At 36.5% G+C, this 24740-nt stretch overlaps 2 protein-coding genes across 22 annotated transcripts in view; one reads left to right on the top strand and one right to left on the bottom strand.

The window, feature by feature from the left end:
* Window positions 1-9369, top strand: part of ARID2 (AT-rich interaction domain 2) — a 200395-nt gene extending 191026 nt beyond the window's left edge. For all 5 annotated transcript variants that reach the window (XM_036299796.1, XM_036299795.1, XM_036299797.1 and 2 more), the window contains one exon: window positions 7778-9369. In XM_036299796.1, coding sequence (XP_036155689.1) covers window positions 7778-7922 — 145 coding nt within the window. In that variant the 3' untranslated portion in view covers window positions 7923-9369. The remainder of the gene's footprint in view (window positions 1-7777) is intronic.
* Window positions 9370-14840: 5471 nt separating this feature from the next.
* Window positions 14841-24740, bottom strand: part of SCAF11 (SR-related CTD associated factor 11) — an 85382-nt gene continuing 75482 nt past the window's right edge. For 14 of the 17 annotated variants that reach the window (XM_036301268.1, XM_036301264.1, XM_036301274.1 and 11 more), the window contains 5 exons: window positions 21257-24145; window positions 19854-20200; window positions 18372-18590; window positions 17897-18016; window positions 14841-17641 (listed from right to left, as the gene is read on the bottom strand). In XM_036301268.1, the coding sequence (XP_036157161.1) occupies window positions 17495-17641; window positions 17897-18016; window positions 18372-18590; window positions 19854-20200; window positions 21257-24145 (3722 nt within the window). In that variant the 3' untranslated portion in view covers window positions 14841-17494. The remainder of the gene's footprint in view (window positions 17642-17896; window positions 18017-18371; window positions 18591-19853; window positions 20201-21256; window positions 24146-24740) is intronic. The other 3 variants (XM_036301263.1, XM_036301267.1, XR_004966341.1) reach the window with 3 other exon arrangements.

The following is a 24740-nucleotide window of genomic DNA, read 5'->3' as shown; positions in this document are numbered from 1 at the left end:
TTACAATAAATCAAAAGAATAAAATATATAGAAATCGTATTAACCAAGAATATGGAAGACTTATATACTGAAAACTATAAATCATCCTGAAAGAAATTAAAGAAGACATAAATAAATGGGGAAATATCCTTTTGGAAGATTTAATAGAGTTAAAATGTCAGTACTACCCAAAGCAATCTACAGATTCAATGCAACTCTTATCATAATCAAAATGACTCTTTTTAAAAGAAAAATCCATTCTAAAATTTGGAATCTCAAGAGACCCTAAAGAGGCAAAACTCCCTTGAAAAAGAAAGTTGGTGGACTTACACATCCTGGTTTCAAAATTTACTCAAAGCTACAGTAATCAAAACTGTAGTACTGGGGAAAAGACAGACATACCGACCAAAAGAACAGAATAGAGAGCCCAGACATGAGATCTCACATACATGGTCAAGTGATTTTCAATAAGGTGCCAATTCTCGCTTCAAGAAGGAAAAGACAGTCTTTTCCACAAATGGAGTTGGGAAAGCTGGGTAGTCGCATACAAAAGAAGGAAGTTTAACCCTTTAGCAAACACTAGATACATAAATTAACTCAAAATGGATCAAAGACGTAAATGTAAGAGTTAAAACTTTGTAGCTTCATGACATTGGACTTGGCAATGAGTTCTTAGATATGTGGATATGACACTAAAGGCACAGGCAACAAAAGAAAAACAAATTGAACTTCATCAGAATTAGAAACTTGTGCATCAAAGGATACTACTGACAATAAAAAGGCAACCCATAGAATGGAAGAAAATAATTGTAAATCATATATCTGATAAAGGGGTTGATATCCAGAAAATATAAAGAACTCCTAAAACTCAACCACAAACAAACCAAGTTAAAAATAAGCAAAGGACTTAAACATTCCTCCAAATAAGATAAACAAATGGCCAATAAGCACATGACAAGATGCCCAACATTACTAATCATTAGGGAAATGCAAATCAAAACCACAGTGAAATACTACTTCATACCCATTAGGATGACTATCATTAAAATACAAAACAAAAAGTGTTGGCATAGATGTGGAAAAATTGGAACCCTTGTGTATTACTGGTGGAAATATAAAAAGGGACAGCCACTATGAAAAAGGTATGGCAGTCCTCTAAAAATTAAACATAGGATTATCTATGCAATTCCACTTCTGGGTATATACACAAAAGAACTGAAAGCAGGTAGTTGAACAGATATTTACGTACCACTGTTCATAGCAGCTTGGCTGGAAGGTGGAAGTAACCCGTGTCCATCAATAGATGAATGAATAACTAAAATGTGGTTTGTGTGTATATACAATGGAATGTTATTCAGCCTTAAAAAAGAATGAGAGCTTCTGGTCAATATGGAGTAGGTAAACACAACTAACAGCTAAAGTACAGAATAGCCATCATTGAGAACCACCCCTGAACAGAAGTGCTATAACTATGGGTACTAACTCATTTAAGAATTGGTAGGTGGGACCGAGATGCAGAACAGGCTGGTCCCACACCCATGTGTAGTGGTTAAACATCATGAGGGATATCTCAGCTGTGAAGACTCTCCTGAAAGCCAGGAGTTCCAGCCCCACACCAGGCTCCCTGGTCTAGGGTTCTAGTACCAAAAAGAGAAATCCCCATAACTTCTAGCTGTAAATACCAGTAAGATTGCAGCTGAGTGAGACAGAGGGCTGCTGGAATCCCAGCCGTTTATCTTAAAGAACCTGCACATGGATTTACTCAGATTCATGCTGAGCTCCAGCACTGGGGTAGCAGCTTGATAGGCACCAGGGGCATATGAGGAGGAAGTGAATTATCTGGCTTTGGGTGAGGGCCGGAGGAGCAGCTTTATCCCAGACAGAAGTGCTGGCAGAGGCCATTGTTCCTCCAAATCTGAGTCTCCATTATTCTGGCTAATAACTTTTTGCCCTGCCCTGGTGATTCCTTGAGAGACCCACATCGCCCAACTTGTGGGTTCTTCCAAGCCATTTCCAATGTTTTTTTCCATACAAATGGCCTGTCTTAGCTCATGCTGTGGACATTCCTAAACTTTCTCAAAGGTTCACAAACCCCAAACAAGCAGCATCTGGCCTCAGCATACAACATACCTTTTGCTAAGTGGCCCCAGGCTTGGCACTAGCAACATCTGGCCTTGGTTTACAGCTTGGCCTCCCCTGGGAACCTGCAAGCCCAGCATAAGTGATAACCATCTGCATATCAATCTGTAGCTCATGCCTGGTAGCCCCAGGCAGGGAACAGTCAGAAGCCGACCTTGGCCTGCATCTCCCAGGAAGCCCCAGACCCAGCTCACACAGTGGCCAGCTTCAACCATGCTAGAGTACCACCCACAACCTCCACAAGTGACACACTCAAGGGGTGGGCTCTGCAGGCACCGGGACCCTACTTGAAGTGAGTCCTGCTCCATGGGTTGGCCCTTACACCGTAGCTCCTCTGCTATAGTTACAGCCAGTCCTCATAGCTGATTGATCTGGGGGTCAATCCTTCCCATTGACACACCAACAACAATCAAGGCTCAACTACAATAGGAGGTTGCACACAGTTTCCACTTTTGGGGAGTGGGGACCTAGACCCCAGGAGTCTGTGCCACTGGGCCTTACAAGCCACTGGGCCCTACAAAACACCTACTATATAAAGCCACCTTATGAAGAGTGGGAGACATATCAGATCTTCCTAATACATAGAAACAAACAGAGAGGCAGCCAAAATGAGGAGACAAAGAAAAATGTCCCAAATAAAAGAACGGGAAATCTCCAGAAGAAATGGAGGCAAGCAGCCCTAGCTGGTTTGGCTCAGTGGATAGAGCAGACACCTGGGGACTAAAGGGTCCCTGGTTGGATTCTGGTCAAGGGCTCATGCCCCTGTTGCAGGCTCAATCCCCAGTAGGGGGTGTGCAGGAGGCAGCTGATTAATGATTCTCTCTCATCATTGATGTTTCTATCTCTCCCTCTCCCTTCCTCTTTAAAATCAATAAAAATAGATTTAAAAAAAAGAAAGAGATGGAGGTAAGCAACTCAGATACAGAGTTCAAAACAGTGGTTACAAGGATACTCAAGGAACTTAGTGAGAACTTCAACACCATTAAAAAAGGACAAAACCATAAAAAAGACCAGTCAGAAAGGCAGAGTACAATAATTGAAATGAAGAATACACTAGAAGGAATCAGATTAGATGAAGCAGAGTATCAAAGCAGCAATTTGGAAGACAAAGTAGCAGAAAACACCCAATTGGAGTAGCAAAAAGAAAGAATCCCAAAATAGAATAGTTTAAGGGACCTTTGGGACAACATCAAGCCTAACATCGTAGGTGTGTACCTGGAGGAGGAGAGAGCATGGGATTGAAAACCTATTTGAAAAAATAGTAAGTGAAAATGTTCCTATTCTGGTGAAGGAAATAGACATTCAAGTCCAGGAAGCACAGTGTCCCAAACAAAATAAACCCAAAGGGGCCAACACCAAGATACATCCTAATTAAAATGGCAAAGTTTAAAGGCAAAGAGAGACTTAAAAGCAGCATTGTCTCTGTTTCCCATTTCTTGAACTTCTGTTTTGTGGATGCTAGACCCTTATAGATTGAGTCTCTAATTTTCTTTTCTCTCTCAGCTTTAATTTTTGTCTATTTTCTGGAAATTTTCTTGACTTTATCATCAATCTATTGAATTTTTACTTTAGCTATTCTGCTTTAATTTCTAAGTGCTCTTTCTGAGTTGCCAGTTATTGCTGTCTTGTAACATTCTGTTCATATGTTGAAGAGAGTGCCTTCTCTCTCTGAGGATATTAATTTCTAGTATTTTTGAAATTTCATCTGCTTGCAGTATAGTTGCCATTTCCTTGAAATTCCTTGAATGTCTGAAATTCCTTGGCTTCATTAAATTATAAGAATAAAATATTTTTAAAAATCAGTTGGGCCCTCTGGGTGTGTGACCTCCATTGTCACTAGTGATTGCTATTTTAGGGTGACCCCTGATAAACCAGTTGGTTTATTAGAAGCCCACTTCCACCCCAAATGTCAGTTTCTGTAGAGAGATTGTTTCTCCAGAGAACAATCTCTGATTTTCTTGCCTTTGGAGGTGGGCAGTTTGGATGAGGGTCAATGTGAGATCCTGCGTTCAGGAAACAGAAAGGGGGAGGGGCCAGGAAGCTATCCCTGTGTTCATGTGTGTTCACTTTCACCCAGTCCCAGGTTTTGTCCAATCGATCACCTCCTAACCTTCCCAGTGTCTGTCACTGTAAGCTTTAAGCCTTTCTAGGTTAGTTTCTCCAGAAAATAAATTTATTTATTTTGGAAGCTAAAGGAGATACACTTGTATTCAAACTCCTGATTCGTGTCTTAAATTGTCTTCAATAATGCTACTTAAAACTATTTCACATTATCTATTAAGTGCATTAAAGTGACACAATGTTTATGCTTTGTTAAACATATCAAAAAGAACTTTTGAAATATGAAAGTGTAATTTTATACAATAAAACAGACATATTTCATTTTTTATCTAGTGAGTGCTTATTTAATTTGTATAAATCCTCCCCAAATAAAAGATATTAATTTATATAAAAAGTGAAATTGTACCCAGCCAGTGTGGCTCAGTGGTTGGAGGATCATTTATGAACCAGGGGGTCATGGTTTGATTCCCGGTCAGGGCACATGCCCAGGTTGTAGGCTTAGTCCCCAGTGTGAGGTGTGCTGGAAGCAGTGATTCTCTCTCATCATTGATGTTTCTCTCTCTCTCTCCCTCTCTTCCTTCCTCTCTAAAATAAAAAAAATAAAAAAAAAAATTTTAAGTGAAATTGTTACCTTAAAATCATCCTGGTGACTTAAATTTAGTCTTTCTAGTTTTATACATGTGACATAAAAATAAAACAAAGAATACTTTTTAATACGCGACTGTCAGTTTGGAAAATATGATCTTAAGATTTTGAAACAATGTTTTTTTTTTTGTCAAAGTGTCTTAATTTATAAAGGCGAAATATTTTGATTCTACTTTGTATGCTATTTTTAAATAAAGATTTTTATGACTTTCTTTCATAGAAATTTCATAGTTCATTTAAAGAGTTGTTAAATAAACTTGTGAAATACATTATGTCTAAAGAAGAGTATAAAACTCAGAAGTGTAAAGCCCAATGAATTATCACAGAATGAACCCCCTTATAACCAACCATCCAAGTTAAGAAATATAACAGCATTGCACTAGCTGGTTTGGCTTAGTGGACAGAGCGTTGGCCTGCAGACTGAAGAGTCCCGGGTTCAATTTCGGTCAAGGGCACATGCCCAAGCTCGATCTCCAATAGGGGGCATGAAAGAGGCAGCCAATCAATAATTCTCTCTCATCATTGATGTTTCTATCTCTCTCTACTTCTCACTTCCTCTCTGAGGTCAATAAAAATATATTTGAAAAAAGAAAAAAGAAATAGAACAGCATCAGTACCACAGAGCCCCTTTGAATCCCCGCAAGTCTTAATCCCATCGTCTTCTGGAGTATCACTTCATCTGTAAACACCACAGATGAATTTTGCCTGATTTTGAACTTTACATAAGTAGAATCATATAGTATATATTCTCTTACTTTTTTTTCCACTCAGCATTGTTTGTGAGCCTTATTCATGTTAGTGCATATAGCTGTACTTTGTTCATATTATTGCAGTATAGAATTCTATTGCATAAATATACTCAAATTTATTTTATTCTACTTTTGATGGGCATGTGGGTTGTTTCCAGTTTGAGGCTATTAAGAATGCTGCTGTGAATATTCTGTACATGTTTTTTGGCCATATATGTACATATTTCTATTGAGCTTTTATGAAGGATTGGTGATTCATAGGATATTAGAACTTTAGTACATAACAATTCCAGAGGTTTTATCACTCCCTACAGCAATGTATGAGTCTCAGTTACTCCACATACTGATCAATATTTGATATTATAATTTTAATGTTTAATTTTAGTCATTTTTTTTCAGTCTATGGAGTATCTATATATGGAAATTACATAAAAGCAAATAGCCAGAAAAATGCTCAATTCCTTAGTCGTGAATCTCAAATTTTTTATAGTTATTTTGCTGTGCTTTGCTATGCTATGGTAAAAATTACTACAGTTCCCACATGTTAAAATTTTGGCTTTGAATTTCTGTCTTTTCCCATTTATTGCTTCCTTATAATGTTTGTCATTCAAAATTTAGAAGTCTTCATCTCCCTCCTTTTCACTTTCAGTTCCTTTTACCCAGGATTATTTTAATGAAGGCACTGAAAGTTCTTGAATAATCTCATGCTGTTTTCTAACATGTTATGTGAAAATTTTCACACATAAGGCAAACCTAGAATAATTTTGCAGTGAACACTTACTAGTATATACCAATCACCTAGCTTTTACCATTGATAGTTTAGTAATACAGTTGACCCTTGAACAACGTGGGGGTTAGGAACGATGAGCACAACCCCTAAACACCCCCTGGTCTCCCTCCCCCCTCCCCTGCACAGTTGAAAATCAGCATATAAAATTTTGACTCCCTCAAAAATCTAATAGCCCAGCCAGTGTGGCTCAGTGGTTGAGCATTGACCTATGAAGCAGGAGGTCATGGTTTGGTTCCTGGTCAGGGCACATGTCCAAGTTGTAGGCTTGATCCCCAGTAGGGGGCGTGCAGGAGGCAGCTGATAAATGATTCCCTCTCATCATTGATGTCTCCATCCCTCTCTCCTCTCTCTTCCTCTCTCAAATAAATGAGAATATATATATATTTTAAAAATCTAATAGCCTAGTGTTGACTGGAAGCCTTACATAAACAGTCGATTAACACAGATTTTACATGTTATATACAATATAATATTCCTATAATAAACTAGAGAAAAGAAAAATTAAGAAAATAATAAAGAAAAAATATATTTACAGTTTTTATTGCATATAAGTGGAACCACGCAGTAAGTTTGTAAATTTTTTAAAAACCGGTTTCTTTTATGGAATATTGTGGTGTTCAAATAATAGGTAAGGTAAATGTTGCCTGTTTTCACTTAATGAAGAGAAAGAAACTATCATACTAGGACCTAATTTTTATTTTCAATTAATCTCTTAAAAGCAACCATTTTGTTTCCCTACAACTGTTTTCTGACAGGATCTGAATTTTTTAAATTTTTTTATTGAGTTAAGCACACTTACGATGAGATCTGTCCTCTTAACAGATTTTTAGGTGTACAATACATTCTTGCTGTAGCGGTTGCCAACCGGTAGTCCGTGGACCACTGGAGGTCCATGAGGTCTGAAATGTTGGCAACCACTGGACTAGAGGTACAAAGTGTACAGCAGATCTCTAGAGCTTTTCATCTTGCTTAACTGAGACTTTATTCCCATTGATTAGTAATTCCTTATTTCCATCTCCCCTCAGCCCCTGGCAACCACCATTCCACTCTTGTAGAGATACTGCCTGAATTTTCTAGAAGCATGAATGGAGATTAATGCAAATTATTCTACGTGGTGTCCTGTATTTAGAAAGGTACCATGAAGAAAAACAAGCCAAGAAGTTGCCTAATTCTGACACTACTATTTAAGTAGCTAGAAAGTCATTTCCATTTGAGATGCCTCAGTTTACTTTGTAAATTGAATAGGTTTAACTAGTTTCCCAAATTCCTTTTTATCTTCCAGCAATTTTATATCTACATTTACTGTGGGACTCTGTATTATGTCGTTTAAAATTTTAGTTTTTAAACTTGCATAGTCCGCAAGGAATCATCTCTGGGACCTTGGATGCTGATAAACTTCTTTGTTTTCTTCCAGATTGTTAAAGAGACATGAAAACAACCTATCTGTGCTAGCCATTAGTAACATGGAAGCGTCCTCCACCCTTGCCAAATGCCTTTACGAACTTAACTTTACAGTTCAGAGTAAAGAACAAGAAAAAGACTCAGAGATGCTGCAGTGAAAAATAATTCCACTTCTGTAGTGGGGAACTCAAAGTCAGATACATTTCACATGTTACTGAAGAAAGCACCAAGTCTTAATGGAGCAGAGACCATAGAATGAATTATTTTATCTCCTCCCATGATGCTGAGAGGAAGCTTCGTATTCTGATCCCTGAGTGATCCCTTTGTTCTGTTTTAAAAAAAATCTAAAAAGAAAAAGAAAAAAAAAAAACTGCTGTGGGATTGTCAACCAGCTTATCTGCAGGATGTCTCTCAGATCTGATAAATCCTGATGGAAACTGGTATGATCAGAATTCAGTACCATCCACATTGGAATATACATGGAATATTGTAAAACCTACATGAGCAGATGAAATAGAAGCATTAAATATTTTTATCTATATCCAAAAAGGAGCACATTTTTATATTTACAAAACCGTTTAAGCTGGTTTGAATAATTAAAAAAAAAAAGTTTCAGCACACCTATACCCCGTATCTCCAAGGGGGCCACTAATATCTAGATATGGATTGTGTGTTTTGTTTAGAAATCAGTAGCTTGGTTTTCTTACTTGAGCCAATATATTTTCACTTATTTATTATCATAAAAATTTACCAGTCTGAATAGATCCTGTAAATATTTGTGAATAGAATGAACACCTTTCATGCCACTGCAGCCACTGGAAATACATTCTGTGGTGTCCTAGAAGCATTACTGGTAGGTCCTAAAGTTTTCTAGACTTTCCTGTCAATTGTAAGTAATTGTGATATATTCTATGCAGTGGATGAATGTTCTTTAAATTTGTGTAAATACTTCTGCAAAGGTACTGATGCTGTAAAGTCAAAACAGTTGTGGAACTGTGATTTTTTTTTTTTTCCTTTTCTTTTTTTGTATTATACACCTTGTTAGAACTCATTTTGCTGGCTGAAAGAGTAATGAATAATATATCTCATGTCATTTTTGTAGAAGAAAAACTATTTGAAGGTATTTTTTGGTTTTCCCTAACATGTATCCACTGTAAACGTTTGTCATGTGCAAGCTCAAAGCTTGGACAGAATTTTTTTGTATTTGTAAATTGGTTTAAATACATGGAATTTTATACAGGTTTTCTCCTGTGTTATATATGCATTATGTGCAGGTATGATATTTTCTTCACTACTTTTTCTATCTTAATATAGTGTGGAATTTTATTGTATTATTCTTCCATTCTTAATACTGTATCACATTCCTGCTCAGAAACTGCTCACTTCCTTATTAAATTGTCTTTTCTCCTCAGCGTGACATGTATCCATTTATAACTGCCTATTGCCTGTTCTATTAGCACCCAAGAGTGTGGAAGGCCTCCAGCCACCATTTCTGCTGTGTCATTAGGATGTGCAGTAAAAATAGAGACCTAACAGTTATGTTATAGAATGGCTTTATTTACTTTGGTGACTGTTTATAGTTTTTAAATAAAAGACTGAACATTTTCTTGAGTCCTTCATTTCTGAGTATGGTTTAAGACATTCTTTAAAAATTCAGCAGAAGGCAAGGGCCAGTCACCTATTTGATGTACATTGATTTATAATACATTGAACAGAGAATAGCTAAGAGAGTTCCTTTACTGAGAGAGTGCAGGAGATAGGCAGGAGACTGAGAGTATTTATTTTCCATTAGACTGCAAGGCAAACCCGGATTATTGTTTGACACTGTTATCTTTGACAAATCATTCAGAACCACAGTGCATCCAAGTACTCAACTTGAATTTGGGAGCAGCTTCTGAGAGTAAAAGGGCCTTAGTTTGGATCTAAAAAATTTTTCACTATTTTGATTCAACTATTAGCAAAGGAGAATCTCATTTCTCCCTAAAGAGGGCTCCCTGGCACTCTGCCATGTATTACTTAATGAATGCTTAGGAAACTTTTCCTCCAACATTGGTCACGATTATTGCCTAGAGTTGTGGGGTTTACTCTTGGCTCACCTCCCAATATCAGGGCTGCCTGTAGACACACCGGAGATGCTGTGGTTAACACCACAATCACTCTCAAGCCCCCAAACTTAGAAGGCTACCAATGGTGGATGTCAGTTGGAGAATTTCCTATTCATTGTATTTACCTAAAAATCTCTTGAATTTTTCTAACATAATTTTGTGTAACATCGTTTGTTTTAAAGGTACGTTTCTTTGCAAGTTAAGACTGCTATGGTGAATTAATAGAAAGGAAGCCAGGTTTAGAAAAATGATTTTCGTGTTCACCATTCTTCCACCTTATCGGAACCGCGTGCCATAGCTCCAGCTTTTGTGCCGTAGCGCGTGAACGCGTCCGCAGTCTCCTGGAAGCATTGGTCTCAGCAGCGCGCGCTCTAAATACGCATGTGGCCTAAGAAGCCAATGGCGGCTTTCCGCTTGGGTTTTTCGTCTTACAGCGCTGGGCCACTCCGCGCGGCGACGTGGACTTGCTGGGTGACGGAATCCAAGTGCCCACGCACAAGTTCTGCGCGGCCCTCTCATTCATGAAAAGGTGCTCCTCGCTAGACAGAGACTTGCTGATTTCCAGTACTGTTATTTTTGTCTAAGGTTCTGTAAATACATGCTTTAATGTTATCTTTAAGAAATCTATGTAAATTATATAGTCTACAACTTAGAGACTGTACAGTTCTGTGTTATATACGTGCCTAGTGCTCTGTTGGCACTCAATAAATTTTAAGTAACAAAATTGGTAATCATATAGCCAAGGCATATTTTTCTTCCAAGTTCGAGATAGGATGTGACTATATACTAATGAGACTCAGTAGTTCAAGCCACACATGGAAACTTGTCTCATTACTTTATAGTCATGCCATGTATGTTTTTTTAACCATAAAATGACAATAAAAATGATTTTTAAAATGAGAATGTTTTGGATAAGTGACTTCTGTTGTGATCTTGATCACTGTGATTGAGTATTAGACACCAAGGAAGCATGGTGAGACTTTTTCCACAAAACAGAAGCGGTGAAGCAGCAGGAGCACAGCTATGGCATTAACCACATGGGCACCTCGCGCTTGATGCTGGGATCATTTTCATCCAATAGTATTTAAAAGAGAAAAAAATCCAGTGTTTATCCAAGGAAAATTTGGCTTCTCAATCACTCTCATATTACTTTAACTCTTCATAGAACATAATGTAGTCAGATACTCATTTTAATGACTTTCTCTTAAGGCAGCAAAACAAATGAAGACAGTACTAACTTGCTAGTTACATTACAGCCATGGCTTTTTCTACTACCTTGATATTTGCAAAACTAGTTGCATTTGTGAATCCTCACTTCATAAGGAGCAAGTGCTTCTATTGTTAAAAATTAGTTATAGGATTGCACTATACCTAACTTAGAAAGGCTGAGGCACATTGTCACATAGGTAGGTGAGCAGATTCGGTTCCTCTTAAGACAGCGGTTCTCAACCTGTGGGTCGCAACCCCTTTGGGGGTGGAACAACCCTTTCACAGGGGTTGCCTAAGACCATCCTGCATATCAGATATTTACATTATGATTCATAACAGTAGCAACATTACAGTTATGAAGTAGCAACGAAAATAATTTTATGGTTGGGGGTCACCACAACATGAGGAACTGTATTAAAGGGTCGCGGCATTAGGAAGGTGAGAACCACTGCTCTAAGACTACAGTTAAGTCCTCAATGTTAATGGGTTCTAGGAACTGGGGTGAAACGACGTGTATACCGAAACCAGTTTACCACAAGCTAATAAATAAAAACAAGTTCCTACAGCATTTCAAAACATTACTTGAGGACCTACTGTACTTAAATATGAAGTGAAAAACCTGCCATTAAGTCCTGGTTTCTGTGGATTTCAGTCTGAAATGAAGTTTTTAAAGCAGTGGTTCCCAATGTGGGGCACAAGCCCCAAAGGGGGACGATTTGATTTTTAAGGGGGGCAATTTGAGAATGAGTTAATAACTGAATTTTTTGCACTTACGATTCTAGGGGCCTCATATACAGTGTATAAATATATATTGTGACATTTACGCATTTTGGTTCTCTATTATGTTTTGAAACTGCTACTTTTTCATATCACTTCCTAGTATTCTTCCTCAGTACTTAAACTGTCCTTTTGTTCTTTTTTCTCTTTCATGGATGCTATATTCTTTGGAAGCTTATTTAGACCAAGTTAATGGCCTTTTAGGCTTCCTTCATGTGAATAGGAGTTCACTTTTTGAATAATAAGAACTGTATGTCACAGGAGCATCAGAATTTGAGAGATGCTTAGGTGGGGCATGGCCAAAAAATACGTTGGGAACCACTGTTTTAAAGTATCCTTTGTAAGTAGGTGATAACAACCATACAATTCAATAATCAAAATGTTCCAGTGGGCCTGGCAGGTGTTGCTCAGTGGTTGAGCATCAACCTATGAACCAGGAGGTCACAGAGTTCGAATCCAGATTAGGGCACATGCCCAGGTTGCAGACTTGATCCCCAGTGGGGTGCATGCAGGAAGTAGCCAATCAATGATCCTAATCATTGATGTTTCTCTCTCTGAAATCAATAAATTTTTTAAAAGTTCAAGAGACAGTCAATGAGAAGTCCCCCTCCAAGCCCTCCCCCACCTGCTGGATCCCACCCCGTTGCAAGATAACCACTGATCATATCTCTGCGGTACATCTCTGGTATTGATTACATACAAGCAATTAGGATATTTTCTCATTTTTACACAAAGTATTTCATACCATTAACACTGCTGTACTTTTTTAAAAACTGAAAATCTTAAGATCTTTCCATATTGGTATGAAGAGCTCCATTTTATGGGTGTACCATGATCTATTTAACTAGACCCCTTATTGATGAACATTTAAGTGGTTTCCACACTTTACGCTGGTCACTAACATTTGCTAAGCACTTCCCTCTGCCAGTCACTCTGTTAAGCCTTTTACATGTATCATATCAGTCTTAACAACCCAATGTAATAGTTGTTTTATGTGGGATATGGAGGGTTTGGAATAGTAAGTACTTTGACTAAGGTCATATGCCAAGTTAAGTGGACCCATTTCACCAGCACACACAGAGCCCAATTATAGAGAAAAACTAGAATTCTTTCCATGGGGAATCTGGTTGCTAGTACATAAAAGACACCAATTTGAGGTGCCAATCATTATTTTTGTATTTGCTTCACTAGTTCCATTAAGTATTTTCTTCCTGTGCATTTTGTTATCTTTCTAAAGTTTTCCATAATTCCTCAGGTTTATTTTCCACGTATTTATTAATTTGACACCACTCCACTTTTTAGAGCCAACAAAACTTTCTGGGAATTCCCTTAAAGACGGAACATTTCTTAGGCAGAAGATTATGCTAACCTGAAACCAGTTTCCAGTCAACTACTATCCATGCTAGTGTATAGTTTGTTAGCTGACTCTTTGGCCAGATTTGTTCAACGTTTTCAGGATTTAAAAAAAAAAAAAAATCTGTTGAAATTACTACATATGTCCCCTTTATAAAGCTCAGGAACTGTGGTGGAACTATAAATTAGTATATTCCTTTTAGAGAGCAATTTGACATCTATCCAAATTAAAATGTGAATATCCTGAAATTCAATGTAACCTCATAGACAAAAAGGATGTTCATTAACATTGTTTCTAATAGCCAAAGGTTACTCATCAACCAAAGAACAATATAACCATTATAAAATAGACATGGGTGACAGACTACATCTTAAATTTTTTTATTTTTTTTTTTTTTTTGAGAGAATGAAAGAGGGAAAACCAGAAATATCGATGGGGGAGAAACATTAATTGGTTGCCTCCTGAATGAGCTCCGACCAGGAGCCTGCATCCAAGGTATGTGACCTTGACCGGAATTGAACCTGGACCCTTTGGTCCACACGCCAACACTCTTATCCACTGTGCCAAACCAGCTAGGGCCATCTTCAATTTCTTAAGGGGACAAGAGATGTAGAACAGTTTACAGAATATAATTTATGCAGTGGTAACTAACTATCCCGGAATCTCAAAAAGTATTTTTGTAAATGTGCTGAAGAGTATGGAAACATAAAAATATCTTTCTGATGGTTCTCTCTGGATAGAAAACCAGCTTAGGAAAATGGAGCTTTATACTGACTATAACTGACCTTTTAAAAATTATATATTAAGTGTATGTATATAATTACATCTTAAAATTTATGGGAAAATAAAAACTGATTGACCAAGGTATCCTACTTCTAGGAGTTAATCCCCAGAAAACAATCTGAAATGGGTACAATTTATATAGTCAGATGTTTGTATCAGTCTTATTTATATTAGTACAATTTATATTTTACTAAATTAATTATATTAGTAAAAACAATATCTAACAGAGGCTATTTAAGGTATATATATATAGCTAATATGCAAAGTAGCCCCGCGGGAGTTTGACCAGGAGTTCTATTGCTTACTATGACGTGTGCTGACCACCAGGGGTCAGCACAAAACAGAAGGCCCCGGCCGGCAGCCAGAAGGCCCCGACTGGCCAGGCCTAGGGACCCTACCCGTGCACAAATTTCATGCACCAGGCCTCTAATATCTATATAATAGAACACTATATAGCCATTAAAAATCACACTCTACAATTTTTATTAAAACAACTTTTCAATACATCTTTAAGTGAAAAGGAGGACTTAGAACAATTATGTGCAATTTGATCAGTACAATCACAGGCGATTTTTCTCCTTTTGCTATTCCGTTTCTTCTGTCTTTCTGGATTTTTTTATTTTCTAAGTGTTTCTAATGCCCTGTCATGATTATGTAATTAGGAAAAATGCTGTTAAAACAGATGCTTGTGGTTAACTCAAAGCTTGCTTTACAACTTGGACATTAAAGTAACTATGATGCTAGTTACTTTGATGCAAATCCAAGAAATACTTCAACAAATGTTTAGAAAGAGTTATGAGATAAAAATCCATTTCCCAGGAATCTTAATAAAATGTTAAAGACACTACTTTGTTTATCAAAAGAATTTATTAGAAAATATTACATACTACACATCTGTTTACGAGCATTGTTTCAGTAGACAGCACTCCATCCTCACACTACAAACAACGTGTCATGGACCATGGGCAGCCACCCCTGTGCTCCCGAAACTACACCTTTTTGACGAACATTCAAGCAGTACAGACTGTGGTCATTTAAAGGAAGATGATGAAGAAAATGTGGTAATTACCAGGGAAAAAAATCACAAAACTTTTGGAATGTTCAAATAATAACTACCTTCCGTCTCAAAATTCTAGACTTCCCTACCTCTTAAAACATTGGTCAATGTGACTAGTAAGTTAAAGGGACAAGGTTTCAAAGGTCAAGTTAATACTGAATCTTCATAAATAAGAGAAATCTGTAACACCACAAAATATTTTTAAGTATGCACACATGCAAAATTAATATAAATTTCTGAAAAACCAAGAATGGGGAATGTTAAAGCAATGTATTTTTTAACATAAAGCATGCACTTTCTAATACGTTCTCAAATATTTCAAAGTTTTAAAAGTTTGAATTCTAATGCAGTAGCATTCTTCATTAGCTATTCTAAATGCGTTCTAACCAGTACGCCAACCAGATATGGATTACACCTTATTTTCAGGAAAGGTGGAAATAATTCATGACAGTGCTGCCAAACATCTGAGATTTGATCACGCCACCTAGTTTTTCTTTAAAATTTATTTTAAACATGTTTTCAAAGGATAAATAGTAAAGCAAATTTTAAAATGTCACCAGAATCCCAAAAGTCACCGAAAAAAAAAGGAAAAGTAGGCATTGTGTGATTAATTGGCTTAGGCAATTTGCTACAAAATTTTCAAAGTGTGAACCAGCTTTAACTCAAAATAGATTTAAAGTTACAGTTGTTTCTAGAGCTCAAAACTGAAACGAGTGAGGATGTGTGCATTGGTATTTAAAATACTGTCTTAATATTTTATTAGAAGAAATATACTTCTACACTTTCCCATAATCTAAACACAAACTTTAATTAAAAATATATATATAAATCAGTAGAATACCATATTACAAATGCCCAAAAATGCAGAATAAAGATCAAAAGCTGCTTGGAAATACTTCTAATACTTTTTGGGATTATACTCATAATCTATTAAAGATTATGAACTAGCACAATCACTATTGGGGCCATCATTTCAAAATATTTTGCCTATCAAAGCTAGCACCAGGAAAGTATTATGCACATAAAATTGAGAAACACAATCTTTATTTCAGAAAAGCACAGTCCCACAGAGTATTGCTCTTGCTAGTTTAGCTAGTAAAAGGGTCAGCCTTTTTCATTGAGCCATATATCTATCTTTGTCTGAATAACTTTCCAGTTATTTGGTATCTACTGAAAATTGTTACTAGAATTAAAGACAGATTATCATGGAGACAACTCTTGTTTTCTTCCAAAATGCCAATTAAAATAATGGTACTATTAATACTTTTAACTTACCTTTTATAAAAATTAACATATTCTAATACTTAAAAAAAACAACCAAATCCCTAGTCCCTGAAGGCCTAACCCAAACTCCATTATTTAATTCCTCTCCCTTTCCAAAACACAGATTTGAATGTCTAGATTTTTACAACATGCTTAATGGCCATCATACGGTCACCAAATTAACACTTCATTCATTGTAAAACATTTGGATATCTCAAGTGTGAAAAGAATTTCATTAATGAACGGACAAATGAACAACAACCGGAAAGCCACTGAAGTGAGTCTCACAATTCTACTGTAGTCCCAAGAAAGAGAGGATCGTGGCCACCACTTACTGCAGGCCTCTGGTTGGCACAGAAAATTTATCATCTCTGATCGATAGGAAATATTATGAAAAAACAACTTTTACAAAGTCAACACTCTTTTTCACATTGATCTTCTAAATTCAACAAAGAATTTAGACTGCCAAAGCTGTAAATCTAGCAAATGTAAATCTAGCTTCATCTCAACTGGGGGGAAAAAAAGGCACAAAGAAAAACAAGCAGCATACCCTTTATTTGGTGATACAATAGGTCAACAGTGTTCCGAAGTTTTGAACACTGAGTTTTACTCATGTGATCACTTGTTTTCTAGCAAAGCAATTTATTCAGATGTGTGCTTTTAAAAATACAGATTAGGTATCCTGCAATTGGTATGTTCTCTTATTAGAAATATTTTTCATGGTAATACATTACTTAAGTTTCTATAATTAGAGGGGAAAATCATATAGATCATACTTTATTTTTAGCCTGACAGAATAAAGGTATTATATATATATATATATATATATCTCTTCCAAAACCAGTGCACTTAGAAATTTCTAATTTGTGCACTCCATTGTTGAAATAAAAAAGCTGTATGTACATCTTCCACATCCACACTGCAACAGTCCTAGTAGTAATGCATTCCTTAACCCCTTTAGTTTCCCTTGAATTTGCTCTTATTTGGGGGTGGGGGAGGAAAGGATATAGAAGTTACAGTGCAGAACTATTATTTATTTTGAACAAAACATATCCTAAGTTAAAAAAAATAATTTTATCAAAACCAAATTTCAATCACAGTTAGGTATGATTTTCAGTCAAAGGTATATGTTGAAATTGCACTTTGCAGATATCTTGACAGTGTCCTTATCCTGCTCTCCTTTCAGCCTATGTTTTTTTCAGTAGACACAGGTTCTTCCAGAGTTTTCTTTTGGCTTCCTTTCCGTGAATATTTGTATTTGTCTACATAGGCTTTAACCAAATTTGCCACTTTAGTAGAATTGACTTCTCCACTCTTACTATGACAAACCTATGAAAAAATGAGGGAAATTTTTTTTTCATAGTTAAAAGGAATAAAATGGAAAGCTTTGTGAAAAAAAAACCCAAACCAGACATTTTTCCATGTTTCTTCATATCTTATATGAACTTATTCAAAAGTTAAAAAAGCAGACAAGAATTAGAAGAAGGTAGCTCTTATTATTTTAATTAGACTTAAGCATCCCATTATTAAAATAGAGATATTTCAAAACAATACATACAGAACTACACTAAAGCTATAACTTACTTTATCTACTGCTTTTCGTACAATCTCTTTATATTCTTCCTTGGTGATATCTTTATTTTGGTAAAAGGGCTTAATGGCCAGTTTTACCTCCTGTGCTGCTTTCTCTTGAATTTGCAATTTCTAATAAGAAGAAAATGTATAATTATTATTTGCCCAATTAAATACTTCCAAAAACTTTATTTAAAAATATAAAATTAAAAGCACTGTGCATTTGCATTATTAGAAGGAGCTCTTCAAATATGTTGTAAACACAAAATTTATTTACTAACATACATATCAAACATTTCTAAAAATAATTATGAAATATTACTAGCAACTCATTGGGCATCAACATATCTAGATAGGACCCTTCAAATAATATTCATATTTAAGACTATCAATAAATTCCCTTTACCACTTATACAATAGAAAGCTGTGATTTTTTCAACTTTATCAGAAACAAAATTATGTAGGTTGCTCTCAACCTTGAACTTGCCTTGTCTGTCTTCGAGCTATCTGCGCTGGCTTCCACTGTAACACTTACTTTGCTTTCTGCCAATTTTACAGCAGCATTAGAGGCTTTGCTGTGACTTGATGACGAAGCATTACCAGAACTTGGTCCCTGAACTGTTTCCATATTTGCTGGGACTGCTGTCGGAGCAGGCAAGACTGGTGTACTCATGTTATTAGTTACATGAGAAGCACCAGGAATACCCTGTTTTAAAGAGTTATCATCAATTAATGAATTACTTGTACTCAATAGAAATCTTTTAGTTACATATTAGAAATAACATTTTAAAAATTCAAAGCAATTCAATCTTTGTACTTAGGAGAAATGCATATTTCAGGTCTTTTATGAAGAAAAGTGAGTAACATTCTTAAAAACAGAGCCCTAGTTAAAGATGTCAACATGACTTTTTAAATTATGCATGTTTATTGTAATGTTCTGACACCAACACTAAAAACAAGAAGAGCATTTAAAGAATAGTATCTTTCCTGCAAGGTTCTTTATGGAAATTAACTGAAGTGCCCCCCTTTAAAGATCAGAGGAAATGAGGCAGTGAAGTCAAATGGCTTGCAGTGAGTAGATAGCAGAAAAAGATTTAAGATCCCATATTCTGGAATCCCATTCCCTTGTTCTTCCAACTATATCTTGCTATCAGGATTCTAGAATTTCTGAAATGTAGACATAAAACTATAAGCAACACAATGTTTACAAATTATTCAAATGATCTGTATGCCTCAGAGGCACCTCATTCTTTTTAGCATGGTAAATTTGTAAAAATGAGACAGTAATAGCTAGTGAATAGCTTTAACTGGCGTCTGACCAAACAAGACAATACAAGCTTCATTAACAGTACTTTATCACAAGTTCCCACCCCCTAACAAGTCCAATAAATTAGGGGAAAATTTAAAGCATCCACGACAATTCTAGTTTGGCTCAATTTTATCTGGTCCTCTTAATGTGAAAAAACCCGTTTGGAATTTAATAACAGTATATGTAGACTTGGTAATAAGGATTTAATTCAGTTTCTTACTTGTGGGGAGGGAGATTTAGGAGAAGAACTGTGAAAGAGGGGTTATGAAGATTTACCATAAACCCAGCAATTTTCAACCAGTGTACCAAAAGAATTTTTAAAACATGCAATACCTGATGATTTAATCAGGGACACTGACCTTAGATTGTCAAATAAAAAAATAACAGCTAACACAACAATAGCTGTCCAGTGTCAATGAATCAAATTTACACCTATTGTTTTTGTGAGATCGACAAAATACGTATTTTTTGTTGTGCTGCAAAACTTCAGCAATTCGTTTACATGTGCCATGAGATGAAAAAGGTTGAAAATCGCTTCATAAACCTAATCAAATAAATAATTGTTTTGGATGACAGGAAGCCCTTTCTTGAATATCTGTCCCTAATAGCTAAATGTTTACAATGGCTATGTTGATTAAACTTGAGTTGCTAAAAACATACCTGCAACTGCTTTCCATCTGGCTGTGAAGCAATGTAGTTGACTTGTTGGGATGGTGGGGGAGGGGGTGGGGGTGGTGGTAGTCCCTGAGATACACTGGTCGGAGCAGCTACCTGCATGAGAGGTACTCCTGTGTGCAGATGCAAGGGTAGCTGAGGATGAATATTAAATGGATTGCGTTGGATGTTCATCAAAGGAGCATGAACACCCATTGGATATGGAAAGATATTCATAGGCTGGTGCTGTGCATTCATTTGTTGCTGCATTACATTCATTTGTGGTTGCATCATATTTATAGGTAGCTGAGAACCATCACCTTGTTGGTTTGTTTGGTCTTTTAGGTTAGAATCTATCAAAAGAAAAAGGCTTGTGAAAAATATGTTACAAATTTCTTTAGAGAAGCAAAGAACTGATGGTTATAGTAAAATTAAATAGCAATGAACAGATTCAGAACATCTAAACCAATCTCCAATTATTTGGCTTAAGCTTGTCATTTCTAAATAATGTGGGCTGATTTTCTAAAAGAAAACATGCAACTAAAATAATTTTTAAGAATAGAGTTACATGATAACATCCATCAATATGAGCAAAGAATAAGTAGCTCAAGAAACTTACTAAGGAAATAAATACAAATTCATTTCGGTTACTAAATTAGAAGAAAAGTTAATCAACTTTTAATCTTCAACAACTTTTTTCTCACATTGTTAACAAAAAAAGCCAAGAAAGATAAATCTTTATTAGAAGAGTGATTTATATGAGAACAATCATCAAAATAATTCAAGTGTACACATCTGAAGTAAAATAAGTTAAATCCTGCATAGAAACATTCCAAATTTTTCTATTGTAGTAAATTATACTTAAAATATTAAAGTTTTTGCAAAGTTTCAGGGTAGGGGTAGAATGAAAGAAGAAAATAAATACTAATATGTATATATTTATTTAAAATATAAAGTGACCTGTAAACAATTGGGATTCAATTAACATTATCCTATATAATAAAAGGCTAATATGCAAATTGACCAAATGGTGGAACGACCGGTCACTATGACGTGCACTGACCACCAGGGGGCAGATGCTCAACGCAGGAGCTGCCCCTTAGTGGTCAGTGTGCTCCCACAGGGGGAGCACTGCTCAGCCAGAAGCCCTGAGCTGGGCTCACAGCTGGCGAGTGCAGCGGTGGCGGGAGCCTCTCCCGCCTCCGCAGCAGTCACACATCCCCCGAGGGCTCCTGGACTGCGAGAGGGCGCAGGCCAGGCTGAAGGAGACCCCGCCCCAAGTGCACAAATTTCATGCACCGGGCCTCTAGTAAAACTATAAAGACAGATCATTTCAATTCAAATGAATAAGGCATTAAATTTATAGTCTCTTTTCTCAAATAAAAGTGTTAATAAACAGAATACATTACCCTGTTCAGGTGTTTCCTCTTCCTGTCTCATCCATCCAGACTGTGAGCCTGAGGAATTCCTCCCTCGTCGTGAATAATAGTTTTGCACATCTGCTGGAAGAGTCTTTCTCACAGCCCAACTAGATGCAGATGTCCACCCGGACCTATCTGCTGGTGTATCAAATGAGAACTCTTGCTCACTTTTCCGCTTATAGTGTTGCTGTTCCACAAACTTGAAAGACTCATTCCCTGAACCATTTGAATTCCCTGAGAGGGGTTTTCGGTTTTGCCACCGATTTTCATTTTGATCTGAATAGACAAAATTACCTCTGTAGGTGCCTCTGCCCCGGTTACCTCTACCACGGTTAGACATCCAACCTGAACCAAAGTTTTTATTCCAAGCATTCCCTGAATTTTCATTTCTATTTTCTTCCCAAGGGGAATCTTTTAACTTTTCTGGATGTCTGGTCCTTGGATCAGGTCCAGAATTTATTGTTTCTGTTACCCAACTGGAACAGTCATTTCTATGTTTATCAGCAGAATTTGGATCATCAGCATCTGGACTGATGTCATTTTTTTCTTTTCTTATATTTTCATTCTGTTTCTCTGGGTCGTTCTTTCTGTACCGATCATTTCCTCGTGGACATCTCCAACCATCATTTGCCCATCTTTCCTTCCACCGAGGAGAGTAGCTATCTCTGTCATTTCTACCAAATGATGAACTCTTACTTTTTGTTCTAGATCTTGATGGTGACCTAGAACGAGATCTGGACCTAGACCACCTTCTGGTTCTCCTTTCTCTATCTCTTTCTCTCTCTCTCCTAGGCCCATCTCTATCACTTTCTCTTTCTCTGCTCCGGGACCTGGATTTTTCTGTTGGGGAGGAATCTTTCACTCGTGACTGAGATCTTCTGTTCTCTCTAGAAGTGTCTCTCTTTGGGGAGAGTGACTCTGATCTTTTGCCTTCCCTTGTGCTGTCTCTTTTTGGAGATCGAGACTGTGACTGCCTTCTTTCTCTTGCAATATCCTGTTTTGGGGACTGGGAACGAGATTTTCTCCGTCCTCTTGATTCTTTTTTGGGAGATGGTGACCGAGACTTCCTGCTTTCTTTCTCAGTTTCTCTTTTGGGAGAAGGAGACTGAGACCGCTTCTTTTCCCGTGCAGTATCTTTGTTGGGAGACCAAGTTGTAGATGGGGAATGAAATCTAGATCTTCGAGTACGAGGCTTTTTGGCTTTATCTATCATATCTATTGGGTTTTCAAATGGCTGAGATACAGTTTCAACTTTTTCACTTACAGGATCAGAAAATGGCGTATTATTTTGAGAACTGTGCTCTGCAGAATTTTTGTTCAGTTGTTTAGCATCAGTATTTACAGACAGTTCAATTCCAGACTCATTCTGATCACTGCAATATGAATCACATTCCATGGGTATCATTTCATTATTGTCTTCACTAAAATGTTTCTGAATCTGTTCAATGTGTGTGTTAGGCAATTCTGTAGATCTGGGTTGTTCAACCAGAGACTCAGCCTTTTCTTCTAAAGATGTGTCTAATTTGGTGTTAAGATTATTTTTTAATAAATTACTTTCAGAGTCTTGAATACTACTGAAATTTTCATTCCCTGAAGTATCACACATTACTTCTGTATCTCCAGTTTCAACATGCCCAGGCAACTGAATCTCTGAGATCTCAATAGAGGTTTTGTCCACTGTTTGTATAATTCCACCCTCAGAAGACTCTAATCTTGGGCTGTCTACAAGCTGTTCTGCTTCTACTGTAGAATCATTATGATCAATAATTTCTACTATAGGACTCTCTATAACCTCTTGATCATTAACATCTGTAACTTTTTCTTCATTGACCTCTACAACTTTTTCTTCATTAACCATAACTATCTCTGCATTCTCAGATAAGTCATCTAGGCTTGGTACAGGTTGGTTTACTTCAATTTCAGATGCTGAACATGTAAGAGAATCATTTAGAGGATAATCTGTACATATATCTGCTTTTACTTCTGATTCTGAAGGTAAAGATATTTGGTCTTCATTTTCTAATGCATCACCTCCTTCTTCAGAAATAGTTTTAGAAATATCACTTTCTAAGCAAAAAACATTAGACTCATTATCTGTATTCTCAATTTTTTGAACTTCAATACCTGTATTCTCAACTTTTTGTACTTCCTCAATACCTGTATTCTCAACTTTTTGAACTTCCTCAATACCTGCATTCTCAACTTTTTGAACTTCCTCAATACCCGTATTCTCAACTTTCTGAATGTCCTCCTCCTCTCCAACTAGAACAGGAGGATCTTGGATACAAGACTCAGAATATGAAGATTCTACTTTTTCCTCTGTGTCATGGTTTTCAGTATGTTCCTCACTTTCTTCTATTTGCTCACTGCCACTTTTCAAGCCATTAGCAGACTTATTTTCTACATTTGTCTGCACAGTACAAGTGTTTCTACTTTCTTCATCTGATAGGTGCTCTTTCTCTAACACAGGTGGTGTGTCAGATTCTGCTGTTTCTTCATCTACTGAATCACTGGAAGATGCTTTTTCAGAAGGAGGTACAGAGCTTCGAAGTTTCTTTTTCAGTAAAGGTGGTTTTCTTCCTCTTCTTACAGACTTCCGTTTGGGGGCCTGTCTTGTTTGCTTTTCTGACTCAGCTGAAGAAGAAACACTTAGAGATGGATTATTGTTATCTGGGGCATCACACCCAGAATTATTTGATGGCGGGGATCTCTGAGAATGAGTGACTGTTTCAGCTCTTGTGTTACGTGTAGATCTCCTTGTAGGAGTTGCTGCTGCAGATTTTCGTCTTGATCCTCTGGTGTTTGATGTACCAGAAGTTTGCTTCTTCTCTTCTCCTTCTTGAGTATGTGCTAATGCATATCCCTTGCAAGAAGTACCTAATATTTTTTTAAAGAGTAAAAAGTACGTATATGTTTCAATAAATGAGAATAGTTTAGCTTCAGCTTATTTTAGCATAAAATACACATCTATAACAGAGTGAAACAAAATATACTTATGAATCAAATTATGAATAAATGTATAGCTATTAATATCTGAGTAATATCAGATATTTATCAGCTTCTTTTAATGCTACTGAAATACGCTATCACAAGATATGAATCCATGTAGGCAATTTTATAGGGAGAAAAAACACAAAAGAAAATACATTTGGTCTGATAACTGCCGTTTGCTTTATGAATTGTTATTACCTTGGCAAAATGCAATAGAAAACAAGTTGTCACAAATACAGACTCAAATTCTTTGTTCATAATTAACGGGATATGAGATGCTACTTCTAAAGATCTATGGTTTGGACACTGAAGCCCTAAATAGAAGGGAGACTTCAAATCAGTCCTCGAAAACATTAACTTGTAATTTCTTAAAGTAAAAGGAATTTCTGGTTTGAACAATTTTAAAGTCAAGTCACTGACCAAATATTTACAAAAATATTTAGACTTACTATTTAAACCTTATTTATCAGTTTTTCAACAC

The sequence above is a fragment of the Myotis myotis genome, unplaced genomic scaffold, assembly GCF_014108235.1.
Source record: "Myotis myotis isolate mMyoMyo1 unplaced genomic scaffold, mMyoMyo1.p scaffold_m19_p_3, whole genome shotgun sequence".
Classification (NCBI taxonomy): Eukaryota; Metazoa; Chordata; class Mammalia; order Chiroptera; family Vespertilionidae; genus Myotis; species Myotis myotis.
Note: the sequence above shows the minus strand (reverse complement) of the source record. Positions and strands in the feature narration are given on the sequence as shown.